Source organism: Tenrec ecaudatus, chromosome 2, assembly GCF_050624435.1.
Source record: "Tenrec ecaudatus isolate mTenEca1 chromosome 2, mTenEca1.hap1, whole genome shotgun sequence".
NCBI lineage: Eukaryota > Metazoa > Chordata > Mammalia > Afrosoricida > Tenrecidae > Tenrec > Tenrec ecaudatus.
Window position 1 is genome coordinate 69,948,182 of NC_134531.1, and position 21,672 is coordinate 69,969,853.

General features: G+C 47.8%; 1 protein-coding gene across 2 annotated transcripts in view; it reads left to right on the forward strand.

Moving 5' to 3' along the window:
- The first annotated feature begins 2,885 nt into the window (after positions 1-2,885).
- ARHGEF28 (Rho guanine nucleotide exchange factor 28) overlaps positions 2,886-21,672 on the forward strand; it is a 113,013-nt gene continuing 94,226 nt past the window's right edge. For both annotated transcript variants that reach the window (XM_075541167.1, XM_075541168.1), the window contains exon 1: positions 2,886-3,466. In XM_075541167.1, the coding sequence (XP_075397282.1) occupies positions 3,382-3,466 (85 nt within the window). In that variant the 5' untranslated portion in view covers positions 2,886-3,381. The remainder of the gene's footprint in view (positions 3,467-21,672) is intronic.

The window sequence follows — 21,672 nt, forward strand, 5'->3', positions numbered from 1 at the left end:
AGATGGAGCTATTTCGTAGTTGTTGTTAAGTGCCATGGAGTCTCTTCTGACTCACCATGACCCCAAGGACAGCAGAAGCAAACACTGCCTGCTCCTGTTGCCATCCTCACAGTTGTTCTTGCGTTTGAGTTTTATTGTTGCAGCCACGGTGTCAGTCCAATAGGCCCTTCCATTATTTTGCTGCGCCTCTACTTTACCAAACAAGATGTCCTTCTCCAGGGACAGGTCTCTCCTGACCACATGTCCAGTGTATGTGATAGGAAGTCTGGCCATCCTTGCTTCCAAGGTGCATTCTGGCTGTATTAGTTCCCAGACCGATTTGTTCATTGTTTGGCCAGTTCTTTGCCAACACTGTAATTTCTTGATTAAGCAACTCTAAAACATCGTTGTGTATGAGAGTTGCTTTGAGCGGGGAGGCTCTTGTTGTAACTACAGATTTCTGGACCACTTTCAGAAAGTCACATTAAAGCAGGTGTAGGGTGAGAATCTCATTATCTGTATATTAAATAAATGAACAATCACTTCCTCTCCCCTTCTCATTCTGAGGACTTCTGGGAAGCTCAGCCCTGCCTCTACAGCTGCAGCCTCTTTAGCTCCATGCTACAGTCTGACCAGCGTGGCCAACAAGCTAGGGAACCTCTGCCTTGCTTTTGTTCTGTGGGTGATGTATAGGACAACATGCCCCTATTTTTCTCATAGTGCCAGGAAAAGAACGTGAGCACAGTGTTTCTGCATCTTTATAGTCTTGCCCGGAGTTATACAAGCCATCACTGATGCAAGAGGAGGCCTTGAATATTTGCAAATGAAGATCCTTTAAGAGGAAGAGCAGGAAGAAAAATAACAGGATCTCCTCCCCCATCACTTTGATTTCAGCGTTGTGGTTGTCTGACTGGCGGAAGTCCTTTCCTGTGGCCTGCAGACATCCTAGCGGTTGACCTGTGTGGACCGCAAGCATCACTTGTAGACCCGGGAGCAGTCGGCAGCTTTGCCTCATCACGACTGCTCTTGTATCAAATGGCTGTTGAGACTGTTCGGATGAATAAAATACAAATCTATAGAAACGCTTTCTAAGAATCCTCGAGGATTTGTGCCAAGATGAACGTTCCACTGGATTACTAAAAATGCACAGCGATTATGGAAAGGTTCTTCATCTGTAGGTTGGTATCACATCATATCATTCATTCCTTCAGCAAATATGCATGATGGACCGGGCACCGTTCTAGGCCCCACTTGCCCACAGAGTTTTGTGCATTTTCTTATTAAACATCATGGATTTCAACATTTGTACCTAATGTAAGGACTGGGAAGAAGTTATTCTTACGTTTGCACCAGCTGATTAAAAAAAAAACGTAATTCTTTCTCCAGTAAGGCTCCAAGTTAGACCATGTTTATTCTCCCTTAGTTGTGATGTTTGCAACCATATTCTAAGGGCCTTCATTCCAGTGTGTACCTGCTGGGGTAGCAAACCAATAGTAGTGATTTATGCAATTCCAAGTTGGGTTTTGAGTTAGTTAAAGTTTATTGTGCCAACCTGGCTGATAAACACATGTGGAGTTAGTTGAAGGGCGGAGGGAGAAATGGCTCAGTAAGCTTCGCCTTTCTAGTTCTTGGGCCTCTTGCTTTGTGATGGTCAGACCAGGGTGCAGCTGCCTTAGCCAGTTCCCTGCTTCAACTTGCAAGGCTCACTTCCTGGAAGACATCCCTGCAGAGAAGCCACATGGACCTACCCCGATGCAGCCCTGGGTGCTGGAGCAGCCGTAGGGAGACTCCTGCCAACGCTAAGATGCTTACTCGTTCACTGATTTGACTTTCCTCTTGCAGTCGGTGTCATAGTGTGCATTTTGTGAGCTGGAGGAGGACTTTGTGGATTGGTGTCGGACATATGGGTTAATGTTGGACTTGTGGGCTTGGACAGCACTGGGTTGGGATGATTTCTTGATGTGCACCTAACCTTTATATAAATCTCTCTCTTACACATGACTTTCAGTGGATTTGTTTCTCAAGAACGCAGCCTGACACAGGCTTGCAGTTGCCATCCCGTGGGGTGCCCCTTCCTCCCCTTCTCTCCGCTCCCCACCCCACCCCTGCTCAAGCAGGCAGAATTGGCTCCCACAGAGCTGGATAGGTGTTTCTTTCCTCACCCAGCAGGGTGCAACATGTTGGGAACTAACTGTTGATTGATACACACGTCCTGGTGTTCCAGAGCTGCCGAGCTGCTGGATCCTCAAAGTTCCACTGCCCTTTCTCTTCCTTGGATGGATGTCAGGCAACCTCCGGAATCCCAGTGCCTCTTCCCAGATCACTGCTATGGAAAGAAATACCAGAAAGCTACTCCCTGGTGGGACGGGCCAGACCAGGCCTCCCTCCCATCCCCACCCCCCTCAGATCTACGCTGCATGGGGCTTATTTGGGGCGTGTTTACATGTGTGTGCCTGTGGGAGTTGGGGGCGTCCGGTTTGATCACAGTTTGGGGAGAAGCAGTAACGGGCTTCGGACCAAGGGAGAACCAATGGTTTGTGGTAAATTAGACACCAGCTCCATTGAGATGGGCAGATGGTTTAGATAGGAGCTAGAAAGGCCCCCAAGTCTTTATGATCGGAGGCCCAATTTAGTGACCATGAAGAAAACCCGCCCCCTTTGTGCTGAACAGCAGTGGGGTGGGGGTGGGGTCAGTGGGGCTGTATGAATCACGAGAGGAGAGTGGTTTTTGTATACAAGTTAAAGCCTTTGTCCGATGGCTAACTCAGTGATCCTCCGAGCAGGTTTGGCGCTGGGCTCGGAAAAGCTTCCTGGCTGCCCATGGTCTGAAGGAATAGCCCCTCCCCCGAGGAGGGTGGCCTTTCTTTGCCCTTGCTTCACCCTTTCTGGCCAACCACACACATCAACCTCATCCTTTCCTCCCTCAAGGCCCAGGGTGGCTTTCCTGGGGACCAGCACTCCCAGCCTCAGAGCGAAAACAAGGCACCGGCAAAGAATCTCAAGCCAGCCAGCCAGCCAGCCAGGCAGCCGGCAGCCAGCTTGCTCCCAGGGCTCAGCTACCTTCCCCTCTTTCCCATTTCCAGCCACACGGAGAGGGGAGTTAATGATTCATCTGCTCCCCGTGACCTCCTGAATAACTGGGCTGCGATGGATCAGCCTGAAGCTTAGCTCCCCCTCTCCCTCTCCCTCGGCTGCTTCCCTAGTTTGGCTTGAATATTTACAGCCTCCTTCTCGGTCTACACGCCTGAACGCCCGAAGGAAGCAAAACCTTGATCGCCTCTCCCTCCGCCTGCTGCACCCTGCCCCATTCCTTCCTTTGACATCACCGGGAGCCTCCCGGGACCTTGCTGCGCGCCGCCACCGCTGCCCTTTCATCCGCGGACTCCCCCAAACGCCGCCGCGATGGATTCCGACTCCGACTCACCTTTCAACTACTCATGGCCTTCCTTCCCTAAAATGAAGATTCGGCGCCGGGCCTCGAGACAAGGTAGAGCGGGGGTGGTCTGGGCTTTCAGCCCCGTGGAGGCAAGCCAGACTGCCCGATTGCTTACCTGGTTCTCCCGCTGCGTCTTGGGCCGACCGTGCCCGTGGAAGCGCATGTTGACAAGTCTCTCTGAAAGCTCCGAGGGAGACTTCCACACTTGGGACGCTTTCCCCTGGCTTTCCTTTCGCTTTGAATCCTAACGCGGCATTCTGGTTTGCGTGCGCGATTCCCTTGGAAAAGAACCGAGGTTTCGGTCCGCGTTTTGGCGGTCACTTACCCAGAGTTAATTACCTTGACAATGGAGAGTCGTGTAGATTTCAGCCCCTGGGCTCCGGGGATTTGCAGGGCGCTCTGCCTGGGTCCCAGACCCACCTGCTCCTCCTTTTGTGTTTTCGTTTTCAAGGATGATTTCATGTTGTTTTTCATGTTCGGCATGGAAGAAAATGGTTCTCTCTGTTTCATATGTTTTATTGAATTTATGTCCGTAGGAACATGTTGAAAAACAAACAACAAACGTTCAATAAGAAAGTATGTTATCTCCAGGGGAGACAGTCGATCATACATTTGAAAAGTTTATTAGATGTAATTATAATACAAGCAAAATCTTTCACTGCCAAAGGGAGAGCCGTTTAACTGCAGTGGAACTGCTAATGGAGTGGGCTGATTTCACTTATTGCCCCCACGGACACCCCTCCGTGTGGTGCAGGCCTCCCAGCTCAGCATCCAGCCATCTGAAGTCCTGCGAGTGAGTGCCGCTGAGGGGCCGGCAGTGTTGTGGCTGCCATCCCCAGGGAGGATCAGCAAGGCCAAGGCTGCCTTGGGAGGTGTTAGCAATGATAAAGGTGGTGAGGAGCCCTTCCCCTCTGTTGCCCTGTGCAGGAATTTCTGGGGTTCTGTTTTCAATGCCAGGAGGACATTTTATGAGCTTCCAAGCAGAAGAGGGATCTTGGAAAGCAGGTTGTCTCTGCAGTATAGACCTCTGGGAGAATATCCATTCGTTAAGAGAAGTCTGTTAAAAGCTCATGGGGAAATGGAATAAAAAATTGTGGGCCTTTCCAGGAGCTTTTACGAAGCCCTCATGTACGGCTGAATTTTCTACTTGCTAGAGGAGAGTTGTTGTCCACATTGAGAGTGATTTTTTAATGATCTTCCCCCCTCATTCTAAAACAAAACAAGAGGTATGTGCTTGCTTATTCTTTGCTGGATCAAGGCCAACCTTCTGGATAAGAAGAGTTGACCATCAGAGAGTCAACCTCGGCAGATTTCTTATGCTGCGTGACTGCTGCTTACTCTTGAAATCATGTCATGGAAGAATTAAAATATATATATATTAGATATAACTATGTTTCTGCTAATTAGTGTTTATACATTAACTGTGATCTATAAGGTCAGCAGTTCAAAACTACTAGCCACTCCTTGAGAGAAAGACAAAGCTTTCTACTCCTGTATAGATTTATAGTCTCGGAAATCCACAGAGGCAGTTCTACCCTGTCCTATATGAATCAACATTGACTTACTGGTAATGAATTTGGTTTTATTTTTGTCTATTTAGGGATAAAGGGCCTAAGTTGATCTATACAACTTACCACTAAAGTGGTTCAGAAGGAAAAACATACACAACATTCGCACAACGGCACAGTCTGTGCTTGTGAGAGGGAGCAAGTGCACAGGAAGACCGAGGCATAGAATGCTGACAATAGGGAGATGGGTGTTCTTTGTGTGATTCGTCTTCTTTCAGCTTTTCTGTGTGAATTTGAAAGTCTTTCCAAATCAAACGTTTGAAAAAGCTCTGAAATTCCTCGGGAGAGGGTGGCATGGTGTGACATAATACTTTGGAGTAGAATTTATTGGTTTGGGTCGCTGTAAGAACTCCTGGAACCCACTCTCTGCGGACTATGGAATCTTCATGCTAATTCTAATCCAGTGGCATTTTTGGGAAGCATTGCTTTCCTTTAGTTTTGTATTTATAGTGTGTGTGACTAGCTGGATACCGATGTTGTTAGGGACCCAGGCAGTCTGATGACTTGGAAAGGTAGGGGATTAGCCATTAGGAAACCAGAGGAAAACCTGAGAGCCCAGTAGAGTGGTAGAGATTATATTAATCATGTTCTTGTTTTAAATCCAAAGTTGGAGCCTGGCCAGTTTGAGTTACAGCAAACAGTCATAACAGAGCTATGCGTAAATTAGCCCAATTCAAGTAAAAGCAGGTATCTGGGATGTGAAGAGAATTGACTATTTGCTCCCCAAACAAGAGACAAGTGAAAAGAGCATGGCGGCTGAGAGCCTGCGAGTCGTCACGCTGGCTTGTTCTTCACCGGCTGGTGGCGGCAGCATTGTGAAGAGGGGGGTTGCTCCGGGTTATCATGTCAGCTGGCTCAACTTGCAAAGCTAGCAGCCCTCACAACGAAAAGAGGTTCAGAGGTGAATTGGCCCAACTTCTACTTTATACTGTAGACTGAAATGATGGTCCCCCAGATGTGACTGGATGGGAAATTATTCATGTGTTGAACAAATACTGCTGAGTGTCAGACACTACTCTGCGGGAGGGCAAGTCCTGAACCAAACAGATAGAGGCCTCCCTTACAGGAGTCTGATCATTTGGAACGAACCCCAAATCTCCCAGGACTTATGTACCCTCCCTTTACGATACAGCAGCAGATGCCCCACGGCACCTGAGTTTTCAGCCCAGTGCCCCGTGTGAAGAATTCTGTGTTCTTAGAGGAGAATTGAAGTATTTTAACCAATCTTTACAACTAAGGAAACTTGAATTTATTCCCCATTCTCTCCTACCTTGTATTCGTTATCACCCTCTAACGTCATTTTGAGAAAGGTTCTAACCACTAGGTGAATCCTGATGGGAGTTTTGAGGGCTCAAGACTTAAGGCTTATTAGTCAACCTCTCCTGCATTTGATCAGAAATATGCTCTTTCAGTTCCTACTATTATGTCCAGCTTCTGCGCACAATTTGTTAGTATCCCTTTCCGTTTTAATACTCTATCATGTCCTTGTTATCACTATTCTTTGATAGCAACACGCATAATAGCACACACACATACGCACACACACAAACACACTCCTGCCTTGTTTAGAAAGTGAGGTGAAAATATAAAAAGAGGGCTTAATAGTATGAGAACAGTTGGATATGAGAAGAAAATTAGGTTAGCATAACCCCAGTGACATATTTAAAACAAACAAATGTCGATAGCCTTTTAAAACGGAGGGGAAAGCACGGCGTCTGAGAAGCCGCGGTGCCCTCGGGAAGGCTGATCGTCTCGAGGGGAGCGTGATGTCAGCACAGCATCAGAACGGGTTAAACCCAGGCTGCCCATGCTGTCTTCCTGGGCTTCTCCCAAGTCCCCTGTCGTGTTCCACCAGCAGCCCCAGGAAGGTGGTGCTGGGAGCCGAGTGGTTAATGATTGGAGTGGGCCTGAATCCACGCCGTTCTGCTTCAAGGGCTCCAGGAATGCTTGGATTTTTGTTTTGTTGGTTTCAGTAGATTCAACCAAGAAATGTATTGTTTATTTGTCAAAGATAAGAAAAATATGGAGATTGGACTTTTCCTAAGGTTTCCCTACGCATCACTTACTTAATATTTAAAAAGGTAGACGCTGGCACGAGTCGCCAGGCCCCAGCACACGTTCGAGGATGCTTTCCTTTGCGCTGCTTGTCCACCGTGTGCCTTCTCACCGCCTTTCTCACCCAGCTCACATCGGAGGCCGCTCGAAGGACAGAAAGTGGTTTTATTTATTTTTTAATACATGAGATCTGATTCTCAAAATAACACTGGAAAATAGTGTTAATAGAGAGTTTTCAAGTTCTTTCTAAGGCCGTGGTAGAAAATACAATGCAGGCAGGGCACTGTGGCAGAATCCGGAAGGAGAAGAAATGAATGACACAGTGTATAAAGCATGTTTCTTAGGTGCCATCTGGTGAGTGAGATGTGATCATCCTCATCGTTGTTTACTTGGGAATGCTAAGGCTCAGATAGGAGGAAAGAGTTACCCAAGGTCAGGACCAATAAATGGCAGCGTGAGACCTAGCACCAATACACTTGACTGCAGGAGTTTTGTTCTTCCCAGCATGCTTCACTGTCTCCTAGTAGGAATCAAAGATGGCGAGTTTCAAAAGGTAGTTGCCTTGCGTTCAGAAGTCACTATTGTGTCTTACCGCTTGAGCCTCCTTCTCTTCCTGTGAATCTTGGACTAGGAATAAAGGTGCTAGAGAAACCCTGGGGGAGAAATAAGATAGGTCTTAAGCCTTGGCAAATCCGTACACACACAGGTACAAATGCACAGCATAGGTTTGGGCCTGGGACACGTGGACAGATGACTGGAGCACTTGGTGGATTGCTGACGAGGGGAAGAGGTGGGGCAGATGGAGAAAAAAATCAGGTAGAATCTCATCCAGTGTGTCCTGAAAAGTTATCAGATTCATTTCAGCAGAGAAAGATTAGAGACTACGCTAGAGAGATTGTGAGTGCCGGCGATCGAGATGCAAATCAGGAGACCAGCTTTGGCCTTTTTCATGAACTTAATTAATGCTTGAACATGCTTGGCAGCAGTAAAGCGGAGGAGCCTCGATGGGATAGACCGACACCGTGGCACAGCAAAGAGCTCCACAGCGGCCAGGAAGGTGCAGGGCCAGGCAATGCTTTGTTCTTTTGTCCGTGGTGTCGCCTGAGTTGGAAACGCCTCAGCAACAACAGCGGCAACAACAACGGCAGCATTTCATGTTTTGAGGACAGGCATGCAGTCCGTGCAAAACGACCTTTGACACAGACAGTGGCTGTTTGGATGAAGCCATTTTAGAAGGTTTAGTGGTAGCTTTCAGGTGGGGTTACTTTTATCTCATGGGCCAACTCACTGCCTTGTGTCTCTTCCTCTTTCTTGCTCCCTTGCTTTGATGAAGCTCCTTGGATGCACACGTGTACACACCCATGTGCGTGTGTGTGCTTGTGTCTACTCAGTCCTAAAATTCCCCCAAAGGTGCCTGAATACCATAGAAGGGATGAGTCTGTACAGAAATCCATATTTAGGTAGAGGAACATTTTCCTAAAGGTGACATAACCTGCTAAGATTTCTTTGGCTCATAAAACAGATAGTGTTTAACCTCATGCGGAGCCGTTTCCATTTCAGACTTTGCCTGGAGGCCTCCCTTTGTGTGCACGGGTGTGTGTGTGTGTGGGGGGGGCATTACAAGCGGTATGCCAAGCAACAAGGCTGCTTAATCCTCCTGGTTCCCTGTAGTTAAACAAATACCGTGCCAAATTTTGAAATGGATTTCCCACCCCCCTTTATTTGGGGCTAGCTCAAATCCTGAGGCAAGGCATCTTCCTCCAAATTAATCTCTGCAGTTGGGATGAAGACTGGATTGAAATTTTATTCTCAAGTTTAGGGTCCTCCCCTGCAGGCCCTCTGTCCCACCCCTCGAATCTTCCACCCCTGTTTGGGGGAAGGTTATTAATCCCATATGGTGTTTATCCAGTTACATCAATTACATATCGTAGAAAGTGGTAAATTCCATAGGAGAGGTCAGGATACATTTCCGTGGAAACTCAAGGCAAAGAAACGGGTTCGAGCTGGCAGCCTTGCGAAAGAGACGTCCTTGCAAGAGACGTCTGTGAAGAACTGGGAGGTTTTTTTAAAATTTTTATTTATTTTAACAATTTATTGGGGCTGATACAATTCTTTTCACAGTTCATACATATACATACATCAATTGTATAAAGCACATCCATACATTCCCTGCCCCAATCATTCTCAAGGCATTTGCTCTCCACTTAAGCCCCTTGCATCAGGTCCTCTTTTTTTTTTCCCTCTTCCTCCCCATTCCCCCCTCCCTCATATGCCCTTGGTAATTTATACATCGTTATTTTGTCATATCTTGCCCTATCCGGAGTCCCCCTTCCCCCCTTCTCTGCTGTCCCTCTGAACTGGGAGGTTTTAACAAGCAGGTGGTCCCGCTAAGAAAATGTGCAGAGTCGGATATAAACGCATCGTTACTAAACCAATAGAAAATACGTCTGCCTCATGGACTGTGCATTCGTGGGGTTATGGAAATATCGACGAGTGCCAACTGTTAGAATCTTTGGGAGCTGGCGTGTTGGCTTGGGTAATGACTTTTGTCTGCCTGCCATCTTCCCTTGTCACATTCCTTCAGGAGTAGCTCCTTCCCTGCTCTGGCTACTGGTCCAAACGCGGCTGCTCTTCTCACGTGATCCTGCCTCCTGGGTGCAGTCGAGTGGACATCTCATCCTGACCGAACCAAGCGTAGCACTGGTTCTGCCCGGCCACAGCAAAGGCCTCGGGTGCGCACCTGACACACACTCGACGAATTATTTTTTTTTCCCTTGGGATTGTTTAAACTAGAGTTTAGAGAGATCTCCCATTTTGGTGATAATTCTGGATGGATTCCAGTGGAGGACATTAACTGGAAGAAGCCAGTGTTTTGTAGGAAGAAAAATGACAGTCATGCCCAATGAAGCAGAATCAAGCCATAGGACCCAGTTCTGTCTCTGTCTGTTCTCATTTCTGAGGTTCCCCCACCCCAAATACTTGCATTGAAATTCTTCTCTCAGGCCTGAGAGTTACTCTTATATGTCTGCAGTACATTTCCTTTCCTCACTCTTATTTATGTTTGAGTGAGTTCAGGTCTGTTTCTCCATTTTCATCCAGAAAACCTCTCTCTTGCCCTTCAAGATGAAGGTTGAAATTCCTGTTTCTGGGAAGCCTGTGCTGAATTCCTTCAGAGTTTATCATTTCATTTACTGGACCACACATGGTGTTTTTTTAAAGTCTCTCCTCTCATTACTCTATTTTAGATATTATTGTCCAGGGATCACCCGAAGACACTGAATTTCTCAAATTCTGACACTGGCTGACCTATTTTCACACCTTCAGGGCCCGACCAACAAACATCAGACAGCGCAATTGGAAATGAATTACGGCACAAATGGATCTATGCTGTATGGTCAGTCCTGCTCTTGTGAGGTGGAGGAGGCTAAAGGGTATACATTTAGTCTAATATCGACAGCTTGGTCTGATTCAGTAAATGTAGACATTTTTAGCAAGTGCTCAGCTTCTTTTAGTAAAATATTAGGTCTTCTAGATTTCTTTTTCCTTCACCCCTTCCTTGCCAAGATGGTGTTGCCTGTGATCACCTGACGGCTTACTCTAGACTAGGCTTTCTAGCAACGCAAGACCAGGGACACTTACACATGTCTCCCCACAGAGAGGGTTATCTCGAGGAAATGACTCACACGGTTGTGAAGGCAGGCAAGTTTCAAGTCTGTGGGTCAGATGTCCCGCTGGAGGCTTCTCCTGACTCACGTAGCTGCAGGGGCTAATGAACCCAAGATTCACAGACCCTTGCGGCAAATTTCAGCTTCAGGGGTGACTGAGTCTAGGTTATCACATAAGGTGACAGCCTCCTGACATCCCCAAGATCCTTAGGTCAGAAGATAGGCTTCTGGCCTCAGTTTACAAAACTGCAGTCAGGTCATGAATACGAGGCAGAATCCAGACTTAGTAAAAAGCAAGCAAACTCTCCTACAGTGTCCACACATATTGGAAGTGGACAATAGCTCTGTAGAAATTTCCTTTTCATTGATTGGCTGCCCATAGCTGATCTCATTGTGAAGATGGTTATAGTATATTAGATCTCACCATGGAGAATGACTCCACTATGTTGACATAAAACCGTAACTATCACACCCGATGGGGGTATGAAGGGAGAGGCAGGGCCCTTCAACTCTGGACCCTCTGGGTCTCTGGTGTGGCTTGACTGGCTAGACTTGTCCTTGAGGCAGGACTGCTGATTGCTGGGTGTCCTGGCGTCTGTGACCAAAGAGCTGGAACCCTTCCTCTGAGGACTTCGAGATTCTCCTTCACTGACTTGACCACAGCAGGGCCCTTACGGTACAGAAACTGGGATTTCCTGCCATTTGGACACTGACCCAGGACCGCATTTACATCTACCCCATTTCCTTCACACCATGGTGGGCCCTAAGCCAGTCCGTAGTGGACAACTCAGCCACTCTCTGATGTTCCCAGGCCAGTGGCAAATGAGGGATTCTGTTCCACCCCGTAGGCACCTGAGAGCCGCCCAAGAGAGCTAAGCCTGACCCTCTCACTTTTTAAAAAAAATTGTGTTATTAGGGGCTCATACAACTCTTGTCACAATCCATACATACATCAATAGTGTTAAGCACATTTGTACATTTATTGCCCTCATCATTCTCAAAACATTTGCTTGCCACCTAAGCCCCTGGCATCAGGTCCTCGTTTCCCCCCCCTCCCTCCCTGCTCCCCCCTCCCTCATGGACCCTTGATAATTTATAAATTATTATTTTGTAATATCTTACCCTGTCCAACATCTCCCTTCACCCAGTGTTCTGTTGTCCGTCCCCCAGGGAGGAGGTCACATGTAGATCCTTGTAATCGGTTCCTCCTTTTCAATCCACCCTCCCTCTACCCTCCCAGTATTGCCACTCTCACCACTGGTCCTGAAGAGATCACCTGCCCTGGATTCCCTGTATTTCCAGTTCCTATCTGTACCAGTGTACATCCTCTGGTCTAGCCAGACTTGCAAGGGAGAATTCGGATCATGATAGGGGAAGGGGGTGGTGGTGGAGGAAGCATTTAGGAACTAGAGGAAAGTTGTAGTTTTCATCGTTGCTACATCACACCCTGATTGGCTCTTCTCCTCCCTGAGACCCCTCTGTCAGGGGATCTCCAGTGGCCTACAGATGGGCTTTGGGTCTCCATTCCGCACTCCCTCCCTCATTCACTGTGGTAAAATTTTTTGTTCTGATGATGCCTGATACCTGATCCCTTTGACACCTCGTGATCACGCAGGCTGGTGTGCTTCTTCCATGTGGGCTTTGTTGCTTCTGAGCAAGCCGTTAAGGACCCAGATGCTATACCTTTCGATAGCCCCCGACCCTCTCACTTAACCCCATTCTTTCAGCAAGCTTCTTTCGAGGTGGCTTACCTAGTGACGGCATTGGCAACCTGCAAGTCACTTTTCTGAAGGGCCCTAGAGGGAGGAGAAAATGCTCTCCCATCTTCAGAATAGCCCTGGCCTACCCAACACTGCCCCCTAGCGCAGGGACATGACTTGTCTCATCCCCTCGAGGCTCCCCGCCCACCCACACGCTGGTCTTTTTAAATCATTCTAACGGAATGGAAAGGGGGTGGTCTCGCTTCTTGCTTGCACTATGGGCTCTTCCTCCAGACCTCTAGGTCTTCATGGGTTAAACGGGCTCGAAAGGAATCGAGAGCAAACCACGCACGCTCTGTCTCCAGGACATTCATGCAACAACCGTGACGTTGGTGACGCGCTACCTTCATGCCGGTTGAAAATTTGTTTCACAGCTGTGATCGTTCATCTCTTTTTGGGGGGAGGGGAGTGGCAAGAGGACCTGAAACCAAACAAACAAGAACAAGCCCAAATCACTTTAAATAAATAAACAGTGTAGGTTGATGTTGTTCACGGCCGGTAACTTGGTTCTGACCCATACGGCCCTTGGTAAGAAACCCTGTCTGGTCCTGTGCCATCCTCATGATTGTTTATATATATATTTGACTTTATGATTTCAGGGATAGCAGTTTGTGAGTTGTTGGCTGGCTTTTATAACCAAACAACACACCGCCCCGCCCCACTCCAGTCTCAGAGGGGTCATGTTGGAGCCCGTTATTATTGCAGACGCGGTGTCAACCGTCTTCATGAGAGGGCTTTCTTGTTTTCCGCTGAGCCTCCGCTCTAGCAAGCATGAGGTCCTCTTCCACGGGTTGGTCACTCCTGATAACATGTTCAAAGTAGGAGAGACAATGTCTCACTGCCATTCTTGCTTCTCAAGAACGTTCTGACTGTCCTCCTTCTACGACAGATCTGTCTGTTCTTCTGGAGGTCCATGGACCGTCGGTGTTCTTCACCAGCACCGTAGTTCAAAGGCATCCGTTCTTCTGTGCTCGTCCCTAGTAACTGGGCGGCTTGCACAAGCATAGGAGGTGGTTAAAAGTACCGTGCTTTGGGCTAGAGGCACCTTAGTCCTCAAAGTGACAGCTTTACTCGTTGACGCTTGAAATCAGTCTTGTGCCACAGATTTGTCCAGTGCGATGCATGGTTTGATTTCTTGACTGTAGCTTCTATGAGCATCGATTGTAGGTCCAACGAGAGTGAAATCCTGAATGACTTCAGTCTTTGCCCATTTCTCATATAGCCCTGTCTGGATCTAGCTGGGAGGCTTTGAACTGTAGCACATACTGAAGGTGGTAGCCTTTGATCTCCATCAGTAAGTGACAGAAGTTCATAGTCAGAGTAAGATCTAGAACTTTAAATTGCACACTCCTACCTTTGAATGTTCTGCTTCTGGTTCAGAAAGAAAGAGGAAGGAGCATGTTCAACTGCCCTTCGCCTGGGATGCAGCTGAGCCCCTTTCTGTAGGTTTGGACTCACTGTTTTTAACTACCAGTAGGAAAAAACCAAAAGTCAACCCACTGCCATTAAGTCCATTCTGACTCATGGTGACCCTATAGGACAGGATAGAACTGCCCCTGTGGGTTTCCAAGACTGTCACTCTTTAGGGGAGTAGAAAGCCCATCTCTCTCTGTGGAGCTGCTGCTGGTTTCTAACTGCTGACCTTGAAGTTAGTGGCTAAACACATGACCACGACGCCTTCAGGGCACTTTACCTCTCGGCTATGTTGTCCTAAGTTATTTTTCTTATTTGTAATTTTGTTTGTAAGTGTATTTTTCTTGCAAGATGACAGTCCCCACCTCTCCCCAAAATATTGATGGAGGAGGAGGAGGAGGAGAAGGAGGAGGAGGGGGAAAGGGGAGGAAGAGGAGGAGGAGGAGAAGGAAGGCGGAAGGAGGAAAGAAAAGAATGACTTCAAGTATCCTTGGTTATTTTACATTTCAAATGATTGCTTATGTAACTTTATTTTCATTGCTTAACTGAATACCTTGGGTTGGGTTGGACTTCATTGCATTTGTAAAAAATTGATGAAAATCTCCCATTTTTCATCGATCAAATTTGAACTTGTTGGCAGGATTTTAAAGAACGCATCAAGTTTTTAATCAAGTTGAGGTACATGGCTATTGGGGTCAGTGTGCCAGGCAAATCTGCGTCGAGATTCAAACTGGCCTGCTCTGAGTTCTCTCACCTTTCCTTGGGGGTGCGCCTCAGGCTCATCTGTGGAGCTGGAAGGCTACGGGAAATATGCTTTCAGTGGATATGCTACTGAGCATGTGGTACGTGAAGCTGCCGCTCTCTCACGCTCAGCCAAAGCCACATTAGAGGAGGCAGGACGGAGGTAGTAGTGCTTGGATGTCGTGTGTGTCCTGTGGGGGTATATGGATCCAGAGTAAGCGAGTGATTGATCTTCCTGTGGAGGTCATGTGGCTTTGGAATGTCCTCCCATTACATTGGGAGTTGATTTCTGCAGCTCTTTAACTCCTTGGGACACTCTCTAGAGCGGTGGGGGACAAGGGGACAGGAGTCAGGAATGAGCGAATCCCCTAACCAGGAGAACCTAGATCATTTGGAGGGATGGACAGTCCTACTTGTTTGTTTGTTTCTCTCTCATTTGTTTGTTCATTCAGAGTATATGTTCCCAAATTTATTTGGTCTACTTGTTTCTTGTCAGAAACAAAAACTATCCAAACAGAAATTACTCAGCAAGCCCCTGGCAATGGAAAGCTTTACACTGTAGCCCATCATCTAAGATAGAGTGTAGGCACCGGCCTTTGCCGCCTTCCCTGGATCATTCTAGTACCCCTTGGGGGTTGGCACCACCCACTTTGGGAAACACCGATTTAAAGTATTCCCGATATGCCCCCTGCCCAAGTTTACATTTCAATGGAGAATTCCCTACTTTGTCAGCATGACTCCTTGTCTGAGGAGCTCTGGGGGGGCATAGTGGTTACACTAACTACAAGGTGAGCAGTTCAGAACCACCAGCTGCTCTGCGGGAGAAACACAAGACTTTGCACTGCCATCAAGAGTTACTGTCAACTGGACATCCCCTTACAGGCAGCCAGGCAGGGGGCAGGGCAGCAACAATGGAACATGCAACTTTCCTCAAGTTCCTTAATGCTTCCTCCCCCCTCCCCGCCCACCACTATCATGATCCCAGTTCTACCTTGCAAATCTGGCTAGACCAGAGGATGTACACTGGTACAGATAGGAACTGGAAACACAGGGAATCCAGGGTGGATGATCTCTTCAGAACCAGTGGTGAGAGTGGCGATACCAGGAGGGTGGAGGGAGGGTGGGGTAGAAAGGGGAAACTGATCACAAGGATCTACATATCACCCCTTCCCTGGGGGACAGACAACAGAAAAGTGGGTGAAGGGAGACATTGGACAGTGTAAGATATGACAAAATAATAATATATAAATTATCAAGGGTTCATGAGCAGGGAGGAGGGATGGGGGGGTGGTGGAATGAGGAGCTGATACCAAGGGCTCAAGTGGAAAGCAAATGTTTTGAGAATGATGATGGCAACAAATGTACAAATGCGCTGGACACAATGGATGGATGGATGGATTGTGATAAGAGCTGTATGAGCCCCAATAAAATGATTTAAAAAAAAGTTGCTGTCTTGAAAACTCACAAGAGCAGCCCTATAGGATCACGTGTGGGCAGGGAGAGTGAGTGGGCTTGTCTGGTCGAATTCCCTGCCTTTTCGGGTGTGTATGGGGCCAAACCACACGTGGCTGCTGAAGAGATGGACATCAGAGAATTGGAACTCACCAGGGCTTGGACATGGACAACTCACTTTTGTGTCCCAGTGTCTCTCCGTAGGATGCTGCTGCATTTGAGTTCTGCAGAGTTCCAGGTGATGCTGGCCGATTGGGAGTCTTCCTGAATAAGTGGTGTCTGTTTTTATCTAGAGGCACCTGGAGTGATCTCTTCCAGGGCAGCCCCTTTATGTGAGGTTTTTCAGTTTTATTCTGGTAGCATTTGTTTACTGTGGTAAACAAACTCTCATTATTGGTCCCGAGGGGCTTATCTGTATCGCTACTCTCACCACTGGTCCTGAGGGTTTCATCTGTCGTGGATTCCCTGTGTTTCCAGTTGCTATCTGTACCAGTGTACATCCTCTGGTCTAGCCAGATTTGTAAGGTAGAATTGGGGTGGGGGAGAAGTATTAAACTAGAGGAAAGTTGTATGTTTCATTATTGCTATATGTTAAAAATAGTTTTTATTTTATTTTTTCCCCCGCTTCTCGGTTTGTCGATTTTTCTTTTATGTTAACTAATTTGTTTTAGCCCTTAGAGAATTACATGAAAATAAAAAGAAAAGTCTTGTTGATTCAATCTAATCACATCCAAGTCCCCACACGGCACAGGACGGAATAGCTGTCTGATTGGTAGCTTGAGGGCAGCAAGGGCAGGGAAAGGTGATTATATATCCAGTCTTTATTGTGGAAACAAACACTTGCACCTTCGCAAGCCATTTGTGCACTGTAAATAGAAGAGAAAACTTGGAAAGATTGGTGTTGTTCTTTGAAGATGGTTTTTCTCTGTCGCTGTTTCTCTGTCGCTGTCTCTTGCTCCCCAAGTTCTTCCAGTGTTAGGAGAGTGGTTTCTTCTTCAATAATTTTGATACTTAGGTCTTTCAAAACAGTAGATTTTGGGGGTTCATTTTGTTTGTTTTAAGATCTGATTTCACAGAACCAAATTGTAAATTGTTAGGGGTTTTTAAAGGCACCTTCTTTTTAAAAAATTATTTTGTTGGGGGTTCTTACATCTCTTATAACATTCCATACATCCATTGTATCAAGCATATTTGTACATATGTTGCCATCATCATTTCAAAAACATTTTCTACTTGAGCCCTTGGTATAAGCGCCTCTTATCCCTTCTCCCTTCCCCACCCTCCCATGCTTGTGAATCCTTGATCAATTACCTATATATTATTATTATTTCATATCTTACCCTGTCCGTTGTCTCCCGTCACCCACAGGTCTGTTATTCTTCCCCTTCATTGGGGTGGGGGGGCGCAGGGGGCAATTCCAGGCACCTTTCCAGGGAAGGGTTGGGGGAAACGCTGTCCTGCTGATACCTCAGGAACGCCCGCCCCCCCCCCCCCAGCTGCTGCTGTTGGAAGGGCTGCTCTGAGAGCCCCATCTCTCCCAGGCCGCCCTTTTCTTTCTGCCGGACCCCAGGCAGGTTAGGTCAAGTCTGAGTGCGAGTTGGCACCTGGATGTGTGTCAGAGACTCTCCAGTTTGCCAGACCAAGATTCCCTGGGCTCTTCAGACACATCGTGATGTCGGCTCGGAGCAATGCTAGCTCATTTGTGACCACAGGAAATGCCTGGGCCCAGGATAATTTTGGAATTGGGATGGATCCTCTCTGTGACTTCACTTCTAACTCAGAAGTGTGAGTGAGGCCAGGAGTTTTTCCAGGCCAACACCAATATCTGGAAAATCTTAAGTAACAGAAGGGGGCTGAGCCAGGAGCTAAAGGCCATTTACCCCTGAAAGTGTTCATCCTGACCGGGGTTGGTGGGCTTTCCCTCTTCCATCTCTCAGACCAAAACCATTGCAAAAAAAAAAATTGCTTTCTGCAATTTTCAGAACCTGGCAGGTCTAAAAAAATTTTAAAATCATTTTATTTGGGGGTTCGTACAACTCATCACCATCCATCCATCCATCCATCCATCCATCCATCCATCCATCCATCCATCCATCCATCCATCCATCCATCCATCCATTGTGTCAAGCACATTGGTACATTTGTTGCCATCATCATTCTCAAAACATTTGCTTTCTACTCGAGCCCTCGGTATCAGCTCTTCATGTTCCCTCCCTCCCTCCCTCATGAACCCTTCATCATTTATAAATCATTATTTTTTCATGTCTTACAGTGTCCAACATCTCCCTTCAGCAGGGTTCCTTTTGTAGGGAAATTTGGTAGCGAGTCCAAGCTATGGAAAAAGGTGGGTTTGCGTGTCAGTTGGCAGTGGGGCTTGCGTCCTGGGCTCATCTTCATAGCCTGGGCAGAGTACGCCCTCTATGGGCCTCACCCTTCTTACCCACTGACAAACCACCGGTAACTTCACATGGGGTAGGGGGGGTACAGGGGTGGCAGGTGGTTGAGCAAATACTGCAGCGTTGAGTAAAAGGTTTCCAGCGAATACATTTGCACATGAAATTGATTGACTGATAAGCTATGTTTTGCATGAGATCTTGCAGCTGTGCTTTTATTTAAATACAAGGTAAACACAAGTGGAAAAAAAAACCAAAACGAAACAAACTCACCACCATCATGTCGATTCCGATCTGTAACAGCCTTACAGCACCGAGTGACTTTCCAAGACGGTCCCTCTTACGGGAGTGGTCAGCCTCCTCTCTCCCGAGGTGCGGCTGGTGGTTTGGAACTGCGGACCTTGCAGTTAGCAGCCAATAAGTAACCTACGATGCCACCCGACTTACATTTTCTCTTAGTTATAGAAGTGAAAATAGCCACTCTCAGAGATCTGGAAGTGGTCAAAATAGAAAGTCGACAATAAAACCCACCTGTAACACCCCTGGCCCCCAAAGAGAACCGTTAACACTTAGTTAACATCTTCCTTCTCGTTTCCCGTCTCATGTTGAACAGAGTGCGATCATTTATGTGCCGCTTTCTGAATGCGGTTTCTCAGCAAGACTCCCGCTGCCACCTGGCGGCAGCAGAGCTCCAGGATGGATGTCCCAGACCCAGGCAGAGGGCAGCCTGCCCCCACGCCCCCCAGGGCACAAAGCGCATTTGTAACACATTTATGAGACTTCTTCATGGGAAAATACCAGGCATTGTTCACATACCATTTCCTTTGGTTCAACATTAGATGCTCAGTTAACCCAATTATGAAATAAAGTTCCTTTGCGCTACCTACTGGAGCACCTGCTTAGAACTGCCATTTACTAGCTGGGTGACCTTGGGTACCCAGCCAGCACCACAGCTTCCTCATCTGTGGTGCAAACGGTCATGCTCTCGACGACTAGTCACAGGGCTGGAGGTTCAGAGTCACCCAGAGGCTCGTCGGAAGACGGCTCTGGTGATTTGCTGACGTCACAGCCTGGACAACCTCTCGGCGGGTCTTCACTGCCCCCGTGGGGCGGTCACCCATCAGGGTCAATGAACGGCAGCCGTGCCAGCTGCTTCCCAGGACTGTTTTGAGGTCGGGGATTACTGTGTAGATGTGAACCTGGCACAGTGCCTAGCGTACAGTAAGTCTCATGTTCATGTTCATGTTAGACATCTAGGGCTACTGTGTGTCAGAGTCCACTCCCTGGCAGCAAGTTTGTTGGAATTTTAGAATCAAAGTTTACATGTTACTGGCTTAATTAGTTAATATATAGCATGTTCCATATGCAGACGTGTGTAGGACGTATTACTTTGCTTCAAAGGAGCCGTGGTGACATAATAGGGTACACACTGTTCTGTTAACCACAAAGTCAGCAGTTTGAAGCCACCGGCCATGCTCTGGGGGGCAGGGGGAGGCTTTGTGCTCCTGGAGAGAGCGTTCAAGCCGTGGAAACCCACAGGGGCAGTTCTACTTTGGACAGTGTGGGTGGGGATGGGCTCGATCTCAGCGAATTTGGTTTTATTGTTTTGCTTCTGTTCCCTCATAATTGGTCCCCGCCCCCCGATAATTTCCTTCTTCCAGCCACTCTACTCTTTAAACGCATACTTTACCTCCCCACTGATTCTTTAAGTACGAGAGAAACCTGGCTGTTGTTCGACGCGGAGGAGCGCAATGTACTGATTGGATGGCAGTGAGTGAGGCCACCCAAGGTCATGTCCAGTGACTTCACGCAGCCAAGGCCAGGGTGCCCCTGTCGCTCAGACTCTAGTCAGGAAGTCACCTGCCCTACTAGGAGGAGCAGAATCAAACCCCCTTTCTCAGGAAGGTTCCAGATGACATAGGACAAAACACGGAGGGAGATGACAGGCCGGAGGAGCCCAGAGGGAAGGAAGAAGGAGAGCCTCGGGCTCCCAGGAGCTTGTGGGGGGAGGAGGTGCTTGGAGGTCATTTGCATGAGGTGGAGAGGGAGGCTGAGGGCCTGGGCTGGGCTCAACAGGTGACACTGCCTGGCACCGGCAGGCCTCAGCGTCCAGACAGACAGAAGAACGAACACACGAAAGAATGAAACAGACAGGTAGACAGACAGACACTCTTCTTGCAACTTGGAGTAGCACAAGGATAGCTAGGCAGCACCTAAGGAAGCCGCCAGAATCTGAGAAAACTTTTTCAAAGACAGAAGAGAATATCCCCTTAGCTGAGCTGGTGTGAGGTTTCTTCTCTTAATAAAGCCAAGCTGGGCATCATTGGAACCCTGGATGGCATCGTGGTTACACATTGGTAGAGATCCGTAAGGTCAGTGGTTCAAAACCACCAGCTGCTCCTCAGGAGCAAGGCCATTTCTACTCCCATAAGCAGTTATACTCTCAGAAACTCACGGGGGCAGCTCTACCCTGTGCTATAGGGACACTTCGAGTGGGCATCGATTCATTGGCCTTGAGTTTTTTATTTATCTTGCAGGGGGCGGGGGCGGGCATTATGTACCCATTCAGCGACTATTAAGTATCTGCGATGTGCGGGGCCTTGTTCTAGACCCCAGGGAATGAATGCAGTGAGCAAAGCAGTCATGGCTCTTATTCTTTTGGGAGCTTATGTCCTCGTGGGAGCAAACAGACGGTATGCAATGAACACACATGCCATGTGCCAGATGAGTGCTAAGCTGGACAATAAAGCAGGGTCTGGAGGGCTTCCATTAGTCTATAACGGTCAGGAAGAGCCTCTTTGGTAAGATGCTGTTTGACCAGATACCTGAAGGAAGTGAGGAAGCTGGGCTTCTCATCTAAGGAGAAGCTTGATCTGGTCAGGAAGCTAGCAGGTCAGCATGGCCCGAGGCTTAACACATCAAGAACATTGGCTGGAGCGAGTGGGCCCAGAACTTCAGAGAGGGTGGGCATAGAGGGTAATTTGTAGGGTCTGCCAGATGCTGCCGGAGAGAGAGAGCCGTCAGTGGGCCTAGCAGGGGCGTGGCATTTTCGCTGCTGCTGTTGAACGCTTTCTCGTGATTGGGGGCAGATCAGTTTCCCCGCCAGCCAGTTGTACACATTTTGTTTCATGTCATCAGCTGCAGCCTTCTCCATGTGACTGCACTCTCCCCTCTTTCTTCCTAGGATCCCCATTTCCATTTGCACACCCG